The 18,977-nt window shown below is 35.0% G+C and overlaps 2 protein-coding genes across 12 annotated transcripts in view; one reads left to right on the top strand and one right to left on the bottom strand.

Annotated features, from left to right (window-relative positions):
* eys (eyes shut) overlaps window positions 1–10,822 on the top strand; it is a 41,403-nt gene extending 30,581 nt beyond the window's left edge. For 3 of the 5 annotated variants that reach the window (XM_088188829.1, XM_088188832.1, XM_088188831.1), the window contains exons 2-21: window positions 746–1,097; window positions 1,162–1,392; window positions 1,704–1,817; window positions 1,938–2,106; window positions 2,238–3,195; window positions 3,586–3,899; window positions 3,972–4,188; window positions 4,694–4,845; window positions 4,908–5,044; window positions 5,118–5,366; window positions 5,632–5,808; window positions 6,155–6,386; window positions 6,458–6,621; window positions 6,716–6,919; window positions 6,991–7,194; window positions 9,360–9,488; window positions 9,557–9,802; window positions 9,873–10,054; window positions 10,113–10,422; window positions 10,483–10,822. In XM_088188829.1, the coding sequence (XP_088044955.1) occupies window positions 767–1,097; window positions 1,162–1,392; window positions 1,704–1,817; window positions 1,938–2,106; window positions 2,238–3,195; window positions 3,586–3,899; window positions 3,972–4,188; window positions 4,694–4,845; window positions 4,908–5,044; window positions 5,118–5,366; window positions 5,632–5,808; window positions 6,155–6,386; window positions 6,458–6,621; window positions 6,716–6,919; window positions 6,991–7,194; window positions 9,360–9,488; window positions 9,557–9,802; window positions 9,873–10,054; window positions 10,113–10,422; window positions 10,483–10,649 (4,887 nt within the window). In that variant the 5' untranslated portion in view covers window positions 746–766 and the 3' untranslated portion in view covers window positions 10,650–10,822. Of the gene's footprint in view, window positions 1–745; window positions 1,098–1,161; window positions 1,393–1,703; window positions 1,818–1,924; window positions 2,107–2,237; window positions 3,196–3,585; window positions 3,900–3,971; window positions 4,189–4,693; window positions 4,846–4,907; window positions 5,045–5,117; window positions 5,367–5,631; window positions 5,809–6,154; window positions 6,387–6,457; window positions 6,626–6,715; window positions 6,920–6,990; window positions 7,195–9,359; window positions 9,489–9,556; window positions 9,803–9,872; window positions 10,055–10,112; window positions 10,423–10,482 lie in introns of those variants that run through there. The other 2 variants (XR_015810254.1, XM_088188833.1) reach the window with 2 other exon arrangements.
* A 3,310-nt stretch (window positions 10,823–14,132) lies between these two features.
* Window positions 14,133–18,977, bottom strand: part of mtgo (miles to go) — a 67,745-nt gene continuing 62,900 nt past the window's right edge. For all 7 annotated transcript variants that reach the window (XM_088188835.1, XM_088188836.1, XM_088188839.1 and 4 more), the window contains 3 exons: window positions 18,389–18,552; window positions 16,091–18,317; window positions 14,133–14,511 (listed from right to left, as the gene is read on the bottom strand). In XM_088188835.1, coding sequence (XP_088044961.1) covers window positions 14,182–14,511; window positions 16,091–18,317; window positions 18,389–18,552 — 2,721 coding nt within the window. In that variant the 3' untranslated portion in view covers window positions 14,133–14,181. The remainder of the gene's footprint in view (window positions 14,512–16,090; window positions 18,318–18,388; window positions 18,553–18,977) is intronic.

The raw sequence follows: 18,977 nt of genomic DNA, 5'->3' as shown, positions 1-18,977 counted from the left end.
TTGCTTTTGAAGTGTTCCCACTGCAATGGCATCGGCACGATTTTATTGGTTTTGACGTGGATTTTTGACTTCTGAGAAGGGATAATTATTTTTTGCGCTCTCCTATTGGTCAAAATTTGGTTTAGATATGCTTCATTCGATTTTCACTTATTATAAGTCACAATATTGTTATAAACAGTCTTAATATGAACACTAGATAACCGAGTGTTCCTACTGCGACCGCACGATTTTATTGGTTTTGAAGTGGATTTTTGACTTCTGAGAAGGGATAATTATTTTTTGCGCTCTCCTATTGGTCAAAATTCGGTTTAGATATGTTTCATTCGGTTCTCACTCATCTTATTAATAACAATCATTTGGGGGGGGGCAGGTAGGGGCATTCGCCTCCCCCCCCCCTCCTTGAATTTGCATGCATAACATTTAATGAAATACTATGAATCTTAATGAAATCGAAATATTAAAAAAACACCACTGACTGGACAACTCATGCCCCCCCCCATGAAAAAAGCTTAAATGATGTCCCTGAGGCATTGGACTCTTACCTGTCATGTTACAAATGTTTGATATAATTAATAATAATAATATATAATATATTAATCAAATAATTATCTATGTTAGCATATTTTTTTTTTAAAAATAGCAATTTATAAAAAAAATATTAATATGTTACAGTATGTAATACTATAATATAAAATGTAATTAATGGATTTGATATATGTTAACGATGACCTTTTTATCTTTGCAGTTATGATCATTGTCATGTGACATGAAGGAGTGTGACTCGACGGTCCATACTGCCGTTGAGGTCAGATGGAAAAAATCCCACTTCATAAACACACTATGCATCAGCATTTTACTGATGCTGTTTACTTCAACATCGGTAGACGCAGGAATCGCTTGTCTTAGCAATCCCTGTGTGAACGGAGTTTGCATCGATGATTACAATAGTACGTATTCGTGCTATTGCATCGACGGCTTTACCGGTATTCAGTGCCAAACAAATTGGGATGAGTGCTGGTCGTCTCCGTGTGAAAATGGAGGCATTTGTATTGATGGTATTGCTGAATATAACTGTAGCTGTCCAGAAGGCTTCACTGGTAAATATATTTTTTATTTGTAGCTCCAGATTATGCGTATGCAAATTTAATATTGTCTTTTCAGGAACTGATTGCGAGGTAGACTTCGACGAATGTGATTCAAACCCCTGTCAGAACAATGGGACTTGCGTGGACGAGGCGAACCAATTCGCTTGCGTATGTCTTCCCGGTTATTCAGGACTGTTTTGTGAGTTCGATATGGCAGTCTGTAATTCTACCGAAGAGACCAGATGCCTGAATGGCGGCCTTTGCATCGACGGACCGGGAATGTCGTTTGTCTGTAAATGTACCCCAGGTAATTTTAAATCCAATTTTTATATGGAGACAGATTAAAGATTTTTTTTTTTAATTATTTCCAAATTATTACTTTAAAAATACTTTACCTTTAATTTTTGTATGTATGGCGTGTCGTAAAACGTTATTTAGCAAATACATTAATTGAAGTCAAAGTTTAAAATAGATGCATTATATGTATAATACATGGTAAAAATACTGCTATATATATTTTGGAAAAAAATCTATCCAAGCCGTGCTAAATTTCGCTGGGCTGTCTTCTTTTAAACTAAACACAAAATATTCCATACTAATGATGTACTTTATAAAAAGGGTGGCAAGGAGTGTTATGTGACAAAAAGATTGATGAATGTGCATCGTCCCCCTGTCAAAACGGAGGCGTTTGTATTGATTACCACGCTGATTATACGTGTGCATGTACATTCGGTAAGACTTGAACATTTTCCTTTATGAAAACCTTTCGGGATGTTTTTATTTTGCCCTCACAATTTTTGTGTTGATCTCTTTTGTTGTATTTTTTCCATTCAATTAAGCGCTTTATTCAAGGCTACACCGGAAGAAATTGCGAATCTGAGATTGAACTGTGCACCGACAACCCGTGCACGAACAACGCTTTGTGTATGATGGAAAACACATTGTGGCGCTGCTATTGTGTGCCCGATTATCACGGAGAAAAGTGTCAATACCAATATGATGAATGCCTCTTGGGTCCAAAGTAAGCAAAAAATGTTACAAGGTTATTAATTTTACATACATAGAATCAAAAATAGACATCTTTATATTTTCATAATCATTTATTATTCATTTAAAAGATAAAAGTTATTTCTTTATATTTTTATTTTTCAGATGTATGAATGGAGGGACATGCATCGACGGTGTAGACAACTTTACATGTTCTTGTCCACCGATGCTGACCGGATTTTTATGCGAATGTCTAATTTTGGACGACGGTGAACTCGACTGCCAGTATATCAGTCCCACGCCAATATCGATGCTAACGACTGAATCCATGACGAGTGTTTCCGAATCAACAATATTTAGTTACATTGAAACGACAGCAATAAACGACATCAGCAGCACGGAAATGTCAACAACATATTCTTATGAAACCAGTGAAATAACTTCACAAACAAATGTGCCAACTACTTTATGGGACCAAAGCACTCATTTAACGACGGACGATATATCAACAACGATAGAGTCGATATCAGCTAGAGAAATAGACGGAGAAACGACAGACGTTTTTTCAACTAGTCCCGATTATACGTCTTCCTTTAAAACTACAGATGAATACATGACACATTCGACGACGTTCGGACACGAAAAGACTTCCACTGATGAGTACACAACAACATCCATACAGATGACGGAATTCACTACTGAGTTGAAGACTGATAATAAAACAACATTTAATTTACTCGTATCGGACGAATCTTCGACAAGTGATTCAACTACACATTATGATGAAACGACCCATCACTTTACTTATAGTACGCCAGTATCTATCGACGAATCTACTGCTGTACATACAGATGGAATAACAACTGTAGATACCGTTGATAAAATAAGTACAACTGAAATGGATTTAACAACGATTGTTACTACAAATGTAGTTGATGAAATTACTTCAACGGAATCATTGTTTTCAACAACCTATCCGTTTGACACCAAAATGACGACTGAAACAGAAACAACATCGATGAGTACAGAATCAAGTTATTCAACGTCTACAGAAACAGAAGAGTGTGAAGCAATCAATTGTCTTAACGGAGGAACCTGTGTTCTCTCTTCAGAAGGAGCAAAGGTATCAAATTATATTTAAAGATTATTTTTATTCTCGACATACTTCTACTATGAGTTTTTTGTCTGATCTGGTATATTTTCATTACGACTTCTATAAAAATTGGATGATTAAACTGCCTTCTGCACTTTAATCATCCATTTGCGGATGTTCTTCAATCAAGGTTTTACTTAGAGAAAATCTTTTGATATTATTTTTTGGGATTTTATGGTTCCCTTTTAAATTCGCAGCAAAACGTTCCATAAAAATTTCATATTCCTGAAGTGCTTTTATTGAGAAAGACCAATATTTGTAGTTTGGTATGAATTTTTACTACTTTAAAGGCCAGGGTTTTCCTCTGCATATCTTAAAGTAATTTTAATCTAATTAATCAAATCCTATTTTAATTTTCAGTGTGTCTGTAAATTCGACTATGACGGTCCTAATTGTGAAGATATGATTGGGATCGCCACTGCAGCTTTTAGCGGTGATTCTTATTTGACTCACAAGCTTTACAATATGACCGGAATGAAGGTCCAAATAAGAATCAGGACTTTATCTACGGAAGGCTTGATCTTGTATTCAAACATCGGTCCAGACACGTACATGTTTTTATATATGAGAAAAGGTCTCTTGAAGTTCAAGTTTTCTTGCGGATATCAAACGATGCTATTGAGCGAGTTGGAAATGTCCATCAACAATGGATACGAGTTGAAGATAAGAGCTGTGTTGGTAAACTTTATAAATTTATAATATAAAACATTTGAGCGTTTTTAACCGATGCTTTCTCAATTTGATAGCTTGGAGTTAACGGATAATAAACGACATTGCAATGCTTCTTTACATTTGAATAACACATTGGCTATGAGCGGAGGACAGTTAGCGTCTCGTTCTTTAAATGTCCCTCATAATAAAGATTCTTGGTTGCATCTTGGAGCTATACCGGAAGGTTTCGATGTCGCTAATCATGGTTCTTCTGATATCGAACCATTTACTGGTTGTATGTTTGGCCTACGGGTAAGATAATCGTACTTCACTCTTTATTTTATTTTATTAATTTATTTAGCTAATATAGATAATTTTTACACTAAACATACATATGTAATTGCAATGTTCCTTAAAATTTATTTCTATCTACAATTACTCTCAAATATTTTATACTATCAACTACTTCTAAAATAGAGTTCTCTATAACTATTTTAATATTTTTATCTAACATATTTTTATAATTAATAAACATATATTTAGTTTTATTCTTATTTAGCTTAAGTACATTATTTTTAACCATATTATATTATACTAAATTGATTATTTAAATTATCTATAACTTCTTTAACATTATCACCTATGCAGTATATTAATGTGTCGTCCGCAAACAGATGTATTTTACATTTTTTATATTATTAATTATATTATTAATATATAATATAAACAGCAATGGTCCCAATTTAGATCCCTGTAGTACACCATGAGATATTATGTTCTCTTTGGAAAATACATATTATATAAATATTAAATTTAGGTCGACGAGAAACCAAGGCATATATTTAAAGATGCTACTGATGGATTTGAGATCAGAGAATGCTCATCTTTAGCATGTTTGTCTAATCCTTGTTCAAACGGAGGCAGTTGTAACGATATTGGAGATAAATGGACTTGTAATTGTGCTAATGGGTTCGTCAGAAACGTGTAATATTGTTGTTTTTAATACGATTTATAATATAATATTTTTTTAGATATTTGGGTAAACATTGTGAACAGTCGGTGTGCGCCGTTAATCCGTGTCAGTTCGGAGGAACTTGTGCTGAACATCCTGGTAGTGGATTCTTATGTCTATGTCCACTAGGAAAACATGGATTATATTGTGAACATAGTAAGATATTTAATTAATGATTAATTTGCATTCTAATAATAATGAGTTTTATTAAATTAATTCCTAATTTTAGACTTGGAAATCGCTCAGCCATCCTTCTCGGCTATGGTAGGCGGATTGGCGTCCTTCGCCGTGTATCAATTATCTAAAAACCTAGTTACAAACAGCATGGAGATGCAGTTCAGAATTCAACCGAATAACATGGATCAAATTTCACTGTTGGCCTTCTTAGGACAAGGCGGTCCTCACGATTTGAAGAGCGATCATCTAGCAGTAACGTTCGTTAAAGGCTACATAATGCTCACGTGGAATCTAGGAAATGGTAATTTAAGCTAATTTAGTATGGGTGCAATTTAACAGGGAATTATTTTAAGATATATGTGCATTTAAATAAATACTTTGTTCCATAAAAGGAATTGTTTGTGCATTAATATAAAGTAAATCTACGGATATACAGAGGGTTATTCATTGGGTGTTTACTGTATCGCTCGCTCACACCTAATCTGTTCAACAATTTAGTATTTAATTTGTTAGCACATAAATACTAAATTACTTAACGTATGCTTACATGTTTCTGAATATTGCAGGTCCTAGACGTATATTCACATCCAGGCCCATTAACACCAGAAGTAATAAACCACATTTGATAAAAATTGGTAGATTGGGTAGAACGGCATGGTTAGCAGTGGATAATATGCAAAATATAACAGGAAATGCGCCTGGAAATTTGTTGAACTTGGATGTTCTACCGTTTTTATACTTAGGTATGATTTATTGATAGTGATTAACGCCAAAGATAAATTAAAAATTCATATGTAATAGATTTCATACTGCGTTTTGTTTTTGTTACTATTTTTAACTGCCAGTACACAAATGTTTACAATGCTTCACTCGTGTCATTACGACATTGCAAATTGACCATGAGAGAAGCATTCATGTCTAAAGTCGATTCATGTCACATTTATCAACGGCTTTTTAACTCATTTATTGTCATGTCAAAATTCAAAGCAGAACATTCTGTAAAAATATTATATAAAAAAGACAAACTTTGAGAATTGTATTATAAATATACAAAAATGTGTTCCAGTCCTAGACATTATTATTTTATAGGAGGACATGATTCAGCAAACTTTTCTTTACTGCCTCACGATTTGCCATTACACGGAGGCTTTTCTGGATGTATTTGGGATTTGTGGATAGGCAACATAGGCACTAGAAACAACGGAGGAGTTTCTTGGTCTCCGATCAGAGGGAGAGCAGTGGGGCAATGTAGCGTCACACAGTGTCATCCGATGATTTGTCATAACAGTGGAGCTTGTCTACATCATGCAGCAACATATAGGTAAGTTGTTCTCAGACAGCAATTGAATAGCCCGATTACATTATATTATACTATATTATTATGTTTTCTAGCTGTCTATGTCCAGAAGGATGGTTCGGTCCATTGTGCACCAGCCAGAACAATCCATGCGATTCGACAAATCATAAATGCAAAAGTGCATCGACTTGCATACCGACAGTGACAGGTTATCAGTGCGATTGTCCGTTAGGAAAAGCTGGAGAAAATTGTGAAAACAGTAAGTATGTATTCTCTATTAAAATAGAAAAAATATTTCATCAAATCGTTCTCAGTATGAAGTAGCAAAAGCTTAATATTTTTTTGTGGCCCAGATGTTGATTTCTCCGACGTGTCGCTCTCCGGTACAAGATCATACATTAAAATGAAAGCCATGATATTGGGAGACGTTCATTTCAATTTGGAGTTCGAAGTGCGACCGATGCATCCGAAAGGCTTACTGTTTTACGTGGAAACCCACGACGGATGCTTTATTTCGTTGTCGTTACAAGGAGGACTTCTCGAATACAGATGGACAGGTATTGACCATTTATATTTTTTAGAGAAGCTGACTCAAACAGTTATAAATAATATTAAATTATTATTTTAGGTAACGAATGGGGTATGAAAGCTACACCCAACCAAATAACGACCATCGTCAGAAGCGGTGTGGTGATGTCTTTGGGATCGTGGCATTCGGTCAGAGCCGGAAGATACGGTAGAAAGTTATACTTGTGGGTGGAAGGCACGATGACTACTGAAATCATTGCGACACACCAGTTTTTCACGACGTTCAATACATCTATATATATAGGTATGTTTTATTTTTAGTTTTAAATTATTTCAATAATATTAGTATTATAAAAATAATTTCTTAAAAAATAAAAATAAAAAAAAGATGTAGAAATCAGGGATGTCATTTGGGGGAGAGGGGCAGGTGGGAGCATTATTTTTTTAAATATGTAATTTCAGTGAAATCATATCAGAATATATTTTCACTGGTAGATATATAGTTTTACTTGTGAAAATATAATTTATCTGGCAGGCGTTAGTAAAATTATATGATTTTAACTTTTCTATATAGTGATATATAAATTTACATACTTATCACTATTTATTTACATGCAAAGTATAAATGTAACAGCGAATGTGTATTTTTCGTTGAAATTATATTTTCACTAGTGAAGTCCGAATACATTTTCACCAGCAGATATATATTTCTACTAGCGAAAATATAATTAAACTGCTCTAAAATGATTGTGTAACATAATATGCCAATTGCGAAACATACATTTGTTGTTCAAACCCAAACCTAACCATCATAAATTAAACAAACCCAACTAGACCTAATGAAAGTTCTAAGACTACTCACAGTTTTAGAATTTTTATTAGAATAAGTCCAAAATACAAACTAAGTCAACTCAATTTTTAGAGGAAAATAAGCGGAAGAAGAAGTATAGACAGACGTCGTAACGCACATATTGCTCTATAGTTTGACTGAACCAATATTACTACGGACTTCTGATATGATAGAATTGGTCAAAGTATATTCAAACCGAATATTGGTCAACAGGAGGGCACAAAAACAATTATCACTTCTTAGCAGTCAAAAATTCACGTCAAAAGCAATAAAATCGTGTCGACGCCGTTGCAGTGGGAACGCTCGGTAATGAGCGTTCCCAGTGCAACGTAACACTCCGTGCCTGCCTGCGGGTGGTGATGTAGTAAAATATCTTATATTACTTGGAAACTGCTAGCTAAATCATATTTTCACAATGAGATTCCCAAATTGCCTGGAATATCTCAGTACTTTATAGAAAGTAAAGAATATACATACCTTTGTATCATGAAAATAAAATAAAAGTTGGTGGCATTTTTCACATGCAAAAATCAGAAGGTCCCTGTTAGAATCTACATCAAAATTGTGCTGTTGCAGTGAATCGCTCGGTTATCTAGTGCTTTATAACAATATTACAACTTACAATAAGTGAAAATCATATGAAGTACATATAAACCGAATTGTGACCAATAGGAAAGTGCAAAAAAAACGATTATCCCTTCTCAGAAGTCATAAATCTACGTCAAAAGCAATAAAATCATGTCGGCGCCGTTAAAAAGTTATACATTTTTGCAAATGTAAGAAAAAAAAGCAAAGACTTAAAGGACAATCTGATTTTTTAAATCACCTTGTTTAATTTTATGTATAATGAATAACAATTAAATCATATACGATGTTCATAAATTAAGAGTCTGCTGTCGAATCAAAAGTTTACAAGCGGAAGAAGAAATAGGCAGATGACGCATCTCGCATATTGCACTATAGTTCGTCTGCACTTCGATTTAAAAATATTTTTAAAATATGATAGCTATCCTTACTAATATTAATACGAACTTTTGATATGAGAGTATTGGTAAAAATATATTCAAACCGAATTTTGCTCAATAGGAGAGCGCAAAAACAATTGTCACTTCTCAGAAGTCAAAAATTCACATCAAAAGCAATAAAATCGTGTTGGCGCCGTCGCAGCTCGGTAATGAGCATTCCCACTTCGACGGCGACGGCGCGATTTTATTGCTTTTGACGTGGACTTTTGACTTCTGAGAAGGGATAATTGTTTTTTGCGCCCTCCTATTGGGCAAAATTCGTTTTATATGCTTCATTTAATTCTTATTTATTAAAAATCGTAATATTGACATAAAATTTTTTAATATTCCACTGTTGATGGTCAGAATAAAGCAAGTCAATTAATGAAATACTATGAATCTTAATAAAATAAAAATATTTAAAAAAAACGATCACTGACTGGCCAACTTTTGATGGAAAAATATGAAATGACACCCTGCAAATTAAAACCGCAAAATGTGGTAAAAGTATGTTTCTAGATTAAAGAGAAAAAAACATTTGTGCATCAATTTATATTACAATAAATATTATTATCGCGAATGTTTATGTAACTACGGTATTTTTATGGTCTTCAGGTGGCGTTAAAGATTTATCAACATTACCAGCTGATGTCATGTCTGGTCATCCCATGTCTTTTACTGGATGTGTACGAAAGCTAACGATAAATTCAAAGAGATTTCTTTTGAATAAAGATAATATTTTAGGTAGCTACTTATCAAAATATTTAGCTTTTTTGTCTATATATATATTATTAAAATTCTGAAAATTGTAGAATCACGCAATGCTGATGACTGCGACGGAGACATTTGTGGCGGAGACGTATGCTGGAATGGCGGAACTTGCGTGATCGCTCAGGAACACAGTCTGAATGTCGCTAAATGTGTCTGTCAAGTTCCGTACACCGGTCCGCATTGTATGCAAACTGTACCTTGCAGCATAGACGGATGCAATAAAGGAAAATGCGTGGAAGGATTATGTGTTTGTCCTAATGGTTGGGAAGGATACGCTTGTCAGAATCGTAAGTATTTAAAGCAAAGATTAGTGTATTCAAGTATAAGAATATTCATTAACTTTATGTATTTTTTTAGAGATAAAAATCAACACTCCTCAATTTAGCGGTAACAGTTATATGATATTGGACGATAATAAACTGAGAAGTTTAGAGAAACAGTCAAAGTCTAATAAGATCAGATTCAAAAGGAATCCGAATTACATTGCAATAAATTTCACGACAGCCAATCCTGACGGATTGCTCCTATGGGGAGAGATGGTAATTATAAACTTGAAATAGATGTAGGTTTTTGGTATTGATTTGATTATTATTTTAGCATAATAATAAATATATCAGCGTCGGTCTGGAAGGCGGCTATTTGAAGATCAGTTGGATTTTGCCTAGAAGAGTGGTGTTAATGAATAAAACTAAACCGACAATGGACGATAGACGAATGTTCAAACAAATACAAGACACAGAGATAATAAAGCTATTACAAGCGGGAAAGTTGTCTAATGGAGAGTGGCACGTGTTTCAATTCAACTATCAATCAGGAAATGTTACTATAGTAATAGATAATAGAATAGTTTACGAAGAAAACGGACTCGGATACGATGCTAGCAATAATGAACTTACAACGTATTTAGGTATGGAATTTATCATGTATATATATATAAATTTTAAGTACTAAACAAAATGTGTTTTAGGAGGTTTTCCAAACAACGTATCCACAATGAGATATACTAACGGATTGTTCCAGTCGAACTTTGTCGGTTGCGTCAGCGAAGTTTCGGTCGGTACTGACCGATTTTCCATCACAAATTTTTCGCAATTCGAAAGCGAAAACGTTGAAACGTGTAAATTGTTTTCTTAGTGAATTAGTCGATAAGTTGTTGATTAAAAAAGTAACTTACTTAAAAGTACAAATTGTTTCTTTTTATATAATGAGTTTTAAATATAATTATTCTATAAAATTATGTGGTTTAACTTTACCTATAACGGAGTAAGGGTAGCAATAAAAAAAAGATATACTTGTCGTACATAAAATATAATTGTTTTATTGATATTTATAATCATATTCATATATATATATATTTATATAAATTTTATAACTATTCAATATATATGTATATATTTATATATTTTTCCTAAACTATTGGATTTACAAAGACTTGATTTCATAATTTTACGCGTTTTTTAAACGCGTTCCACCATTGCCATATGTTATCTTAATACCTCGATGTGGCATTATTCGTTTCTCTATAATCAATCACATTTTCATTACCGAAACATTTCATGTAACAAACATAAAAAAAAAAAGAAAAACTGTCAATAGTACATTACTATGTATAATATAATATATAAACAAATATTGTTAATGTCACATTGCCATATGATTAAACACCCAACAAGATCAATATTTATTTATAACACGACATTACGTTCAACTGTAAAAAAATTTAAAAAAACTGCTGCTTTCCAACCACTAAAATATTCATAAAAGTAGTTCATTAGATTACATAAAAAAAGTTTTTGTATAATATTTTTTTAAATATATTTTTTTAACATTTAGGCCATTATCTATACATATACATTTCAATAAAAAAATAACAGAAAAATCACTTAAATAAACTATAAAAAAATATATTATCATTTCAGGATATAAGTATACGTATATACGCATACTTACACGTATATAAATAATCATTATAGGGAGAGCCATAGAAATGGAAGCACAACAAACATTTTTTTATAACACGTATTTAGGAATACAGTCAACTTTCATAATAAAATAACACTAATATTAATTTCCATATATTAAAAATTTTAATTTTAAATACGCATATATATGTTTATATTATATTTGGGAACATAGAACATAAATTGACACTTTAAAATTGAACGTACGCAACGACAACGGCATGCTATTAAAATCGGGGTTCAAGCATGGACACACGTCAAAATTTGTGCACATTTCGTAGAGATTACTATAGATCACTTATAAATATGTTTACATGCGAAAACGAATCATTAAAAAAATATCCCTACAGAGATTCAACATTGATTGTGTTTAAACATACAATTATATAAAAACAATGGTAATTATCCAATACGGCACAATTTTCAATAAATATATAGTTCGTCAGGTGCTAGTCTTAATAGTCGAAGAGTAAAACTAAAACGATACACGATAGAAGACACGCAAAAATCCAATGACATTAAGTACGAAGAGGAATGTTCAGTGATAATAAATAATAAGTATGGAAAATAAGGGCATGGATGTTGTTATGTAAACTTTGAACTAAAACGAGGAAAAAACATTTAAAATACACAAAAGGAATGTAGTAATATTACAATAACATTAATATAAAACATTACATCGACATGGAAAAAATAATCTACCGTAAATATGCGAAAGCAAAACAAATTTTTCAGATATATAGATGCAAAAACACATAAATATTCTGCGTGCGTGTGTACATATATAATGTATTTACATTAAATAAAAAGCAATTTTACATAGATTACCTGGGGATTTTGATGAAATCGTACACATACACGTGTATATACATATAACGATTGATGCTATAGTATCATTTTTTCTATATTAGTTAACAATTTAAGCTTCTACTTTATTTTATTACGAGTATGTCTCGGCAGAAGCCAGTCATGGTTAAAAAAAACGGCAAGGCAGAGTCATTTTTATGTCAAAATAAACCAAATGGCAAAGATTTGGCATTATCGGTATCACATCAGTTAAAAAAATGGCACCATAAACAAGAATATCGTGAAATTGTGCTAAAACATAGTACATTGTATATAAATATAATAGATACGCCCCAGGATATAAAATTTATTTATCGGCCTAACTATATAGAATTTCACTATTAAACTATTCAGTTTAGCACCAAACACATGTATACCTGTAATTGTAAATTAACACGTTAGGTATTTATAAATAGACTCGTGCGTACATTTATATAAATACACTTTCACGTAAATGCAAATCATTATTACACATTTTGTGCACGTCGTATATACATATGTGGTGATGGAGTGGCAATTTGATGAGAAAAGTTATATATATATATATATATTTCTTTAGAAACTATGAATCAACATTTATAAAATAAAGTATAATTGAATAAGAATGAATCTTGAATTAAAGTATTATATTTTATCAACCCTTCAGATATTCTGAAAAACCAAAAATTTATATGTAGAGGCAATATTTTAAGCATTACAACAATTATAAACATAAAATCAGTTTTAAAAAATACTAAAGTTATTACTATAAAGTAGAACAATGTCAGTGTAATTAATATGATAATCGCATAGCATCACCACATATTCGATATATGTATATAAGATAAAATAAATAAGTAAAATAATGAGTTTGAAAAGAGCTCTTATAGAGGCATCGTTTTGATCCTTTGGTCCACAACAACATAAAAAGTTTAATAAAAAAAAGAAAAAAACGTAAAATTACACTTAGTTTTCAATACAATAAATACGCTAACTTTTCATTTAATATAAATATATATGTAACATAGACAAAACAGAGATAATAAACCATTTTCATAAAAATATGCATATAAAAAGATAAGTATGTTCACAGTGGCATGGACGTCGGCGTACACAGGTTGGAAAGCAGTTACCCTACATGCGTGTAATTTTATAACATCGACACTATACATACAACGAATAAAAATCTCTCAATTCCAATACTTAATTTCAAATCAGCCTTTAAAATTTTGGATCAACGAACTGATGTCAAAATTGAAAAAGGGATCTAACTCGCGTTTTCCGAACGTCTGACTCGCACGCGCAACTACGACATGGCACTATTACCGAAACAAAGCGAAAACGCTGCGGCTCCGTCGAGAAAGGGGCGAAGGCGACGTCACGATGCTGTGGTCCCAAAAATAAAATTAAAAAAACGCTTTTGTATGTATAATCTCAGGACACATTATATGCGATAACATTGACAACGAAAGCGATCACGAAAATCAAATGCCACTTCACATACTATCTTGTAAACCTTCCGATAAAAATAAAAACATTTCCACGCTCAATAAAAATATCCCTCTATATACAGCGCTCGCTCGTCGAATTAGAGCCAATTGCTATTTACAAAATTTCTCATGCATAGTCTTCATTATATACCACATGTAAATCTGAATTAATTTTAATTGGCAATTCCAAAGATTTCATAAAAAATAAACGGATAGATTTAAACACAAAACCAAATGACCCTAATCGTACGACCGAACACCGTGAAATATAATTAATCTTACAAGATTACAGTGGACAAGCGATATACAAGAACAAAATTATAAAACACGTTTCTTCTCTCTTTCTCTCTCGCAACAGAACTTATAACTTATTCTTAATATCAATATCTATTATACAGAGTCATGTGAGTCGATAAATTTCTTGATGCCGTTTGCAGCGATTATTGCGATGAAACAGATTCCAAAGATTATCAGGAGGGCATAATGATTATCAGTTATGGGGAAGCTCGCGACGGGGCGTCTCGACGAGCGGCGGGGTACGGGCGCCGACGGCACAGGAGCGACGGTCGGAGCGGCGGGGATCGACGCCAACAGAGCGGGTGACCACGCTCCGTGCAAGATCGTCCCGTTCACTTCGCGTTCGGCGCAAACGCGCAATGAGTACTCGCAGCCGCTCTCCAAGCCTTCTATGGTCGTAGTGGTCTCGGAGCCTCTATACACCTGCAACGTATAAACGGTCGTAATCAACGTTAGATTTGTAATTATTATAAAACATAAAAAAAAGTTTCTGTGCCATGACAATCACTAACTCAATGCACTGCAACCGGGTCAACACAATAAATAACTAAAATCAAAATCCGTAATTCGGTGATATCTATTTTATTAATTATAAACCATAATTACAGCATACAATCAATAGGTCTCGATTTTTATTTTAACTATTCATCCGTGAGACTATGAAAATCTAGGAAAACCTAATCTGAGATGATCAATCAGAATTATTATTACATAATTATCACTAATTCCAATCTCCCAGACACAATAGTTAAATGGCTTTATAACTCATAATATAAGTTTTGCAGTGAAGATTGAATTGAATTATGAAGGGAATCAAGATGTTTTGGTCGATAAAACAAGAAGACTGTTCAAGTATTGATTCGATGAAATTTATTATTAAAAACAATCTTTCTGAAGCATTCCCAAATTGATCATTTGCATTAAAAATTATGTTAACAACCCCACTAACTGTGACTTTAGCCGAATGTAGTTTTTTCTAGACTTAAATTAATTAAAAGACCAATTTACATATTTGGCAATTCTTTCTATAGAAAGCGAAAAATACAAAAACAATACAATTTCGGTGGTATCTACTATGACCGAAATTCGCAGAATTCGTTTGTTGGACGAAACAAAATGTTGGAAAGGCCCACCATTTACAAACAGATATCGCATTTCGCATATTGATCCATAGTTTATCTACAATTGGATACTACACTATGTTTTAAAAATATGATAGCTATCCTTATCGATTTCTGATTTAAGAGTGTAGTAGGTCAAAGTATACTCAAACCGAATTTTGATCAATAGGAGAGCGCAAAAAACAATTATCACTTCTCAGCAGAAACAATTATCACAAAGCGGAAGAAGTACAGACAGATGTTGCATCTCACATATTGCTCCATAGTTTGTCTGCACTTCAATATTACACTGTTTAAAAAATATGATAGCCATCTTTATCGATATTACTACAGACTTCTGATATGGGAGCATTGGTTAAAGTGAATTTAAATCGAATTTTGGTCAATAAGAGGGCGCGAAAACAATTTTTACTTCTCAGAAGTAAAAAATTCACGTCAAAAGTAATAAAATCGTGTCAGCGCCATCGCAGTGGTAACACTCGGTAACGAGTGTTCTCATTGCAACGGCGACGACAAGATTTTATTGCTTTTGATGTGGATTTTTGACTTCTGAGAAGGGATAATTGTTTTCTGCGCTCTCCTATTGGACAAAATTCGGTTTATATATTCTATCTTAATGAAATCAAAATATTAACGACCACTGACTGGCCATAACTAAATTTTCAATTGTCTTTTTATCAAACGGTTTGTTAATGAAGACAAAAAATGGGTACTGTAAAATATGCATAAAAAATATTAACCACCTCGAGGGCACCTTGACTTCACAATAAAACTGGTTTAAGAACACGAGAGATATTAAGTTCGATGATCTTTTACTAAAGCACCTAAATATGTATAGCACAGAAACGATTCAGTATGTAGATTGAAATATAAAACAATACCTGTTTATATTCTTGATCTTTGGTTCGACAACATTGCACAATGTACGTCAGAGGTTCATCGGATATAATCTTCGTCGATGCCCATTCGATTTGCAGGGAATGCAAAGTGATCTCCACTTGTCGAGGGACCTTCAGAGTGGCAGGCGGCGCTGGCGTCGTTTCAAATTCATAATCTTCCGAAAAATCACCCTGTCCGCCGGCGTCGTTGGACGCGCAGATTCTAAACTTGTACTTAGTCGACTCTTGAAGCTTCTTCACTCTGAACGACAGGCTTGTACCCTGATAGACAATTTGATATTCTTTTCTTCTAGGACTCTGCATCTCGACGATGTACTGTGTGAAATCTATGTTTTTACCTTCGCCCCATTTCAATTTTAAGAAATTGTGACCTTGCTGGAGGCATGTGATTGCCGGAGGAGATGGAGGAGGCGGCAACGTTTCCAGTTTCAGCGTCGGCGAAAAGTTACCGATTCCTATTTCGTTTACGGCTTGTATTCTAACTTTGTAGACGGATTCCGGTTGTAGATTCTCCAGCAGATGTTCGAGAATAGGCTCTTGCGTCACGATGACTCTCTCTCCGATGTCTATGCGATAGTGCAGAATAGGATATCCGTTGCAGGGAGGTTGCACCCAAGTCAATTGCGCATCGGTAGCGGTGGCGACTACGGTGACGGAAGGCGGCGCTGCCGGTACGGCGCCCGGAGTGGCCGCTTCGCACACGTCGGACCATTTACTTGTTCCGGCCTTGTTGCTGGCGCAAATTTTAAAGTAATAAGAGGTAAACGGCGTGAGATTTTTTACGTCGTGACTTAACTGCGTACCTTGGAAGATCGGCGTAAACGACGCGTCATCTCTGTTCGAAGACGACATTTCTAATTGGTAATCGGTAATTTGACCCCCGTTGCAGACGGGTTCGTCCCATTGTACTACTATGTTAAAAGGTGATTTGGCAAAGGCGCGGGGGAGATTCGGGGTCTCCGGAGATGCGGCTCCGCTCGTGACGTGCAAAGCCTCCGACCATGCTCCGCCGCCTACCCTGTTGAACGCTTTGACTCTCAGAGAGTATCGCGTGCCGGGTAAGAGCGCTAGAACAGTGCAATCGGTCTCTTTGCCTTTATAAACGAGTCTACTATTTATATCTTCGCATAATTCTACGTTGTATTCCAGAACGGGAGAGCCACCGTCGTAGTCGGGCTTCTGCCACTTAATAGATAAAGAGTAAGGTTTCGGTTCGGAAGTCAAAATCGGCGGCTGACAAGGACCGGGCACGACCGCCTCGGTGGTGACCGTTTGAACGTCCGACCAGTTGCTCGTTCCTCCGCTCGTCTTGCACGACACTCGCACGTGATAAGCGGATCCGGGTAACAGTCTATCGCAGGTCGCTTCCTGATCTGCGCCCGTGTATGTTTTTTCGAATCCGTTTCCGTCGTCGATTTGTAACGTATATTCTTGTATATCCGTACCGCCTCTGTCTCCGGGGGGTTCCCATCTCACCCTGAAAGAGTAAGCGTGGATTTTTCCCTTAACGTACGGTTTAGTAGGAGGGCCGGGTCGCTCGGGCAATGTTCGAAAGACGACTTCGTCGGACCATCGCGATCCGCCTTCTTCGTTCTTCGCCTGCAGGCGGAATTTATAATCAGTATATCTAAATAGACCATCGCAAACGTATTCCGTATCGCGTCCGTCGTACATGGCCAAATATCCGTGTTTATTATCGTTTTCGTTTTGCATCTGCAGAGCGAAATCTTCGTCTCCGGGTCTACGCAGCCATTGGAGCAGCAGCGTAGTGGTAGCGGAACGGATTAGGATCGGCGGCGAAGGCTGTGGAGGCGGAGAGCCGCAAGTCGCAAAAACGACTTCGTCGCCCCAAGGACTACGACCGACTTCATTCACTGCAGCTAATCGAAACCGGTATCTAGTCGAACCCTCAAGCTTCTGCAGAGTGTGCTGCTTGTTACGAGTCTTGCATAAATCGACAAAGTCGCCACCTTTTCCTTCGTCGTACTGAAGAATATAGTTCTGAATGTGAGCACCGTTATCGTTAGGCGCAGTCCACCTGAGCAGAAGCGACGATTTGGTGCGAGAGCTCAAACGCAGACCGACAGGCGCGTAAGGTTCGCAAGCGGGCGTGCGCACTACGGCCGTTGACGATGCAGATCCGCTGAAATCTCCGACGAGCGCTTGCACGCAAACGGAATATTCCGTCCCCGGTCTCAAGTCTTGAACTCTAAAATAGATAAACGCCACATCGTTAAACGACTGCTATTAGCCGATTGCGAATAATAAAATCTATATTACCTGCATGACAATGCCGTTCCGCTATAAATAGCTTTATATCTGTCTTTTTCGCCGAGTAACAGTTCATATATGATTTCCCCGTTAAATTGCGGGACGGGAGTGCCTTCGATCGGCGATGGGACGTTCCATTGAACGAGAGCGCTGCGAGATGTCACATCAGATACCTAAAAATCAAAATTATCGATTTTAAAACTAAAATAATATTATTCAATTAAATAAACTAGCACTAAGATGAGCGAAAACTCGAGACCTTGAAACGAACCTTGGATATGTGCATCTGAGTGAATGTGTAACGTGGACTTAAAAGTCATTTCCAAATAGAAATAAACAACAGGACTTGTTTAACCACATATTTAAAGGCCGCTGAATTGCAAAGAAGATACATTAGTGTTCTTTTTTACCTCTTAGGTATCATCTGCGTGGACTTAATGTATTTTTGCATACGTTTAAGCGTAATGTATATATTACATTTAATATTTAACACTAGATTTACGGCACCAGTCAAATTGACGGGTTTCTGATTTGATTTGTATCAAGACAGTATTTTTACGATTTTTTATATTTGAACAATGCAAATATATTTTCAATG

This window comes from Plectrocnemia conspersa, unplaced genomic scaffold (assembly GCF_051122295.1).
Source record: "Plectrocnemia conspersa isolate PC_06_02 unplaced genomic scaffold, ASM5112229v1 ptg000007l, whole genome shotgun sequence".
NCBI lineage: Eukaryota > Metazoa > Arthropoda > Insecta > Trichoptera > Polycentropodidae > Plectrocnemia > Plectrocnemia conspersa.
This window is presented reverse-complemented; position numbering and strand designations above follow the sequence as displayed.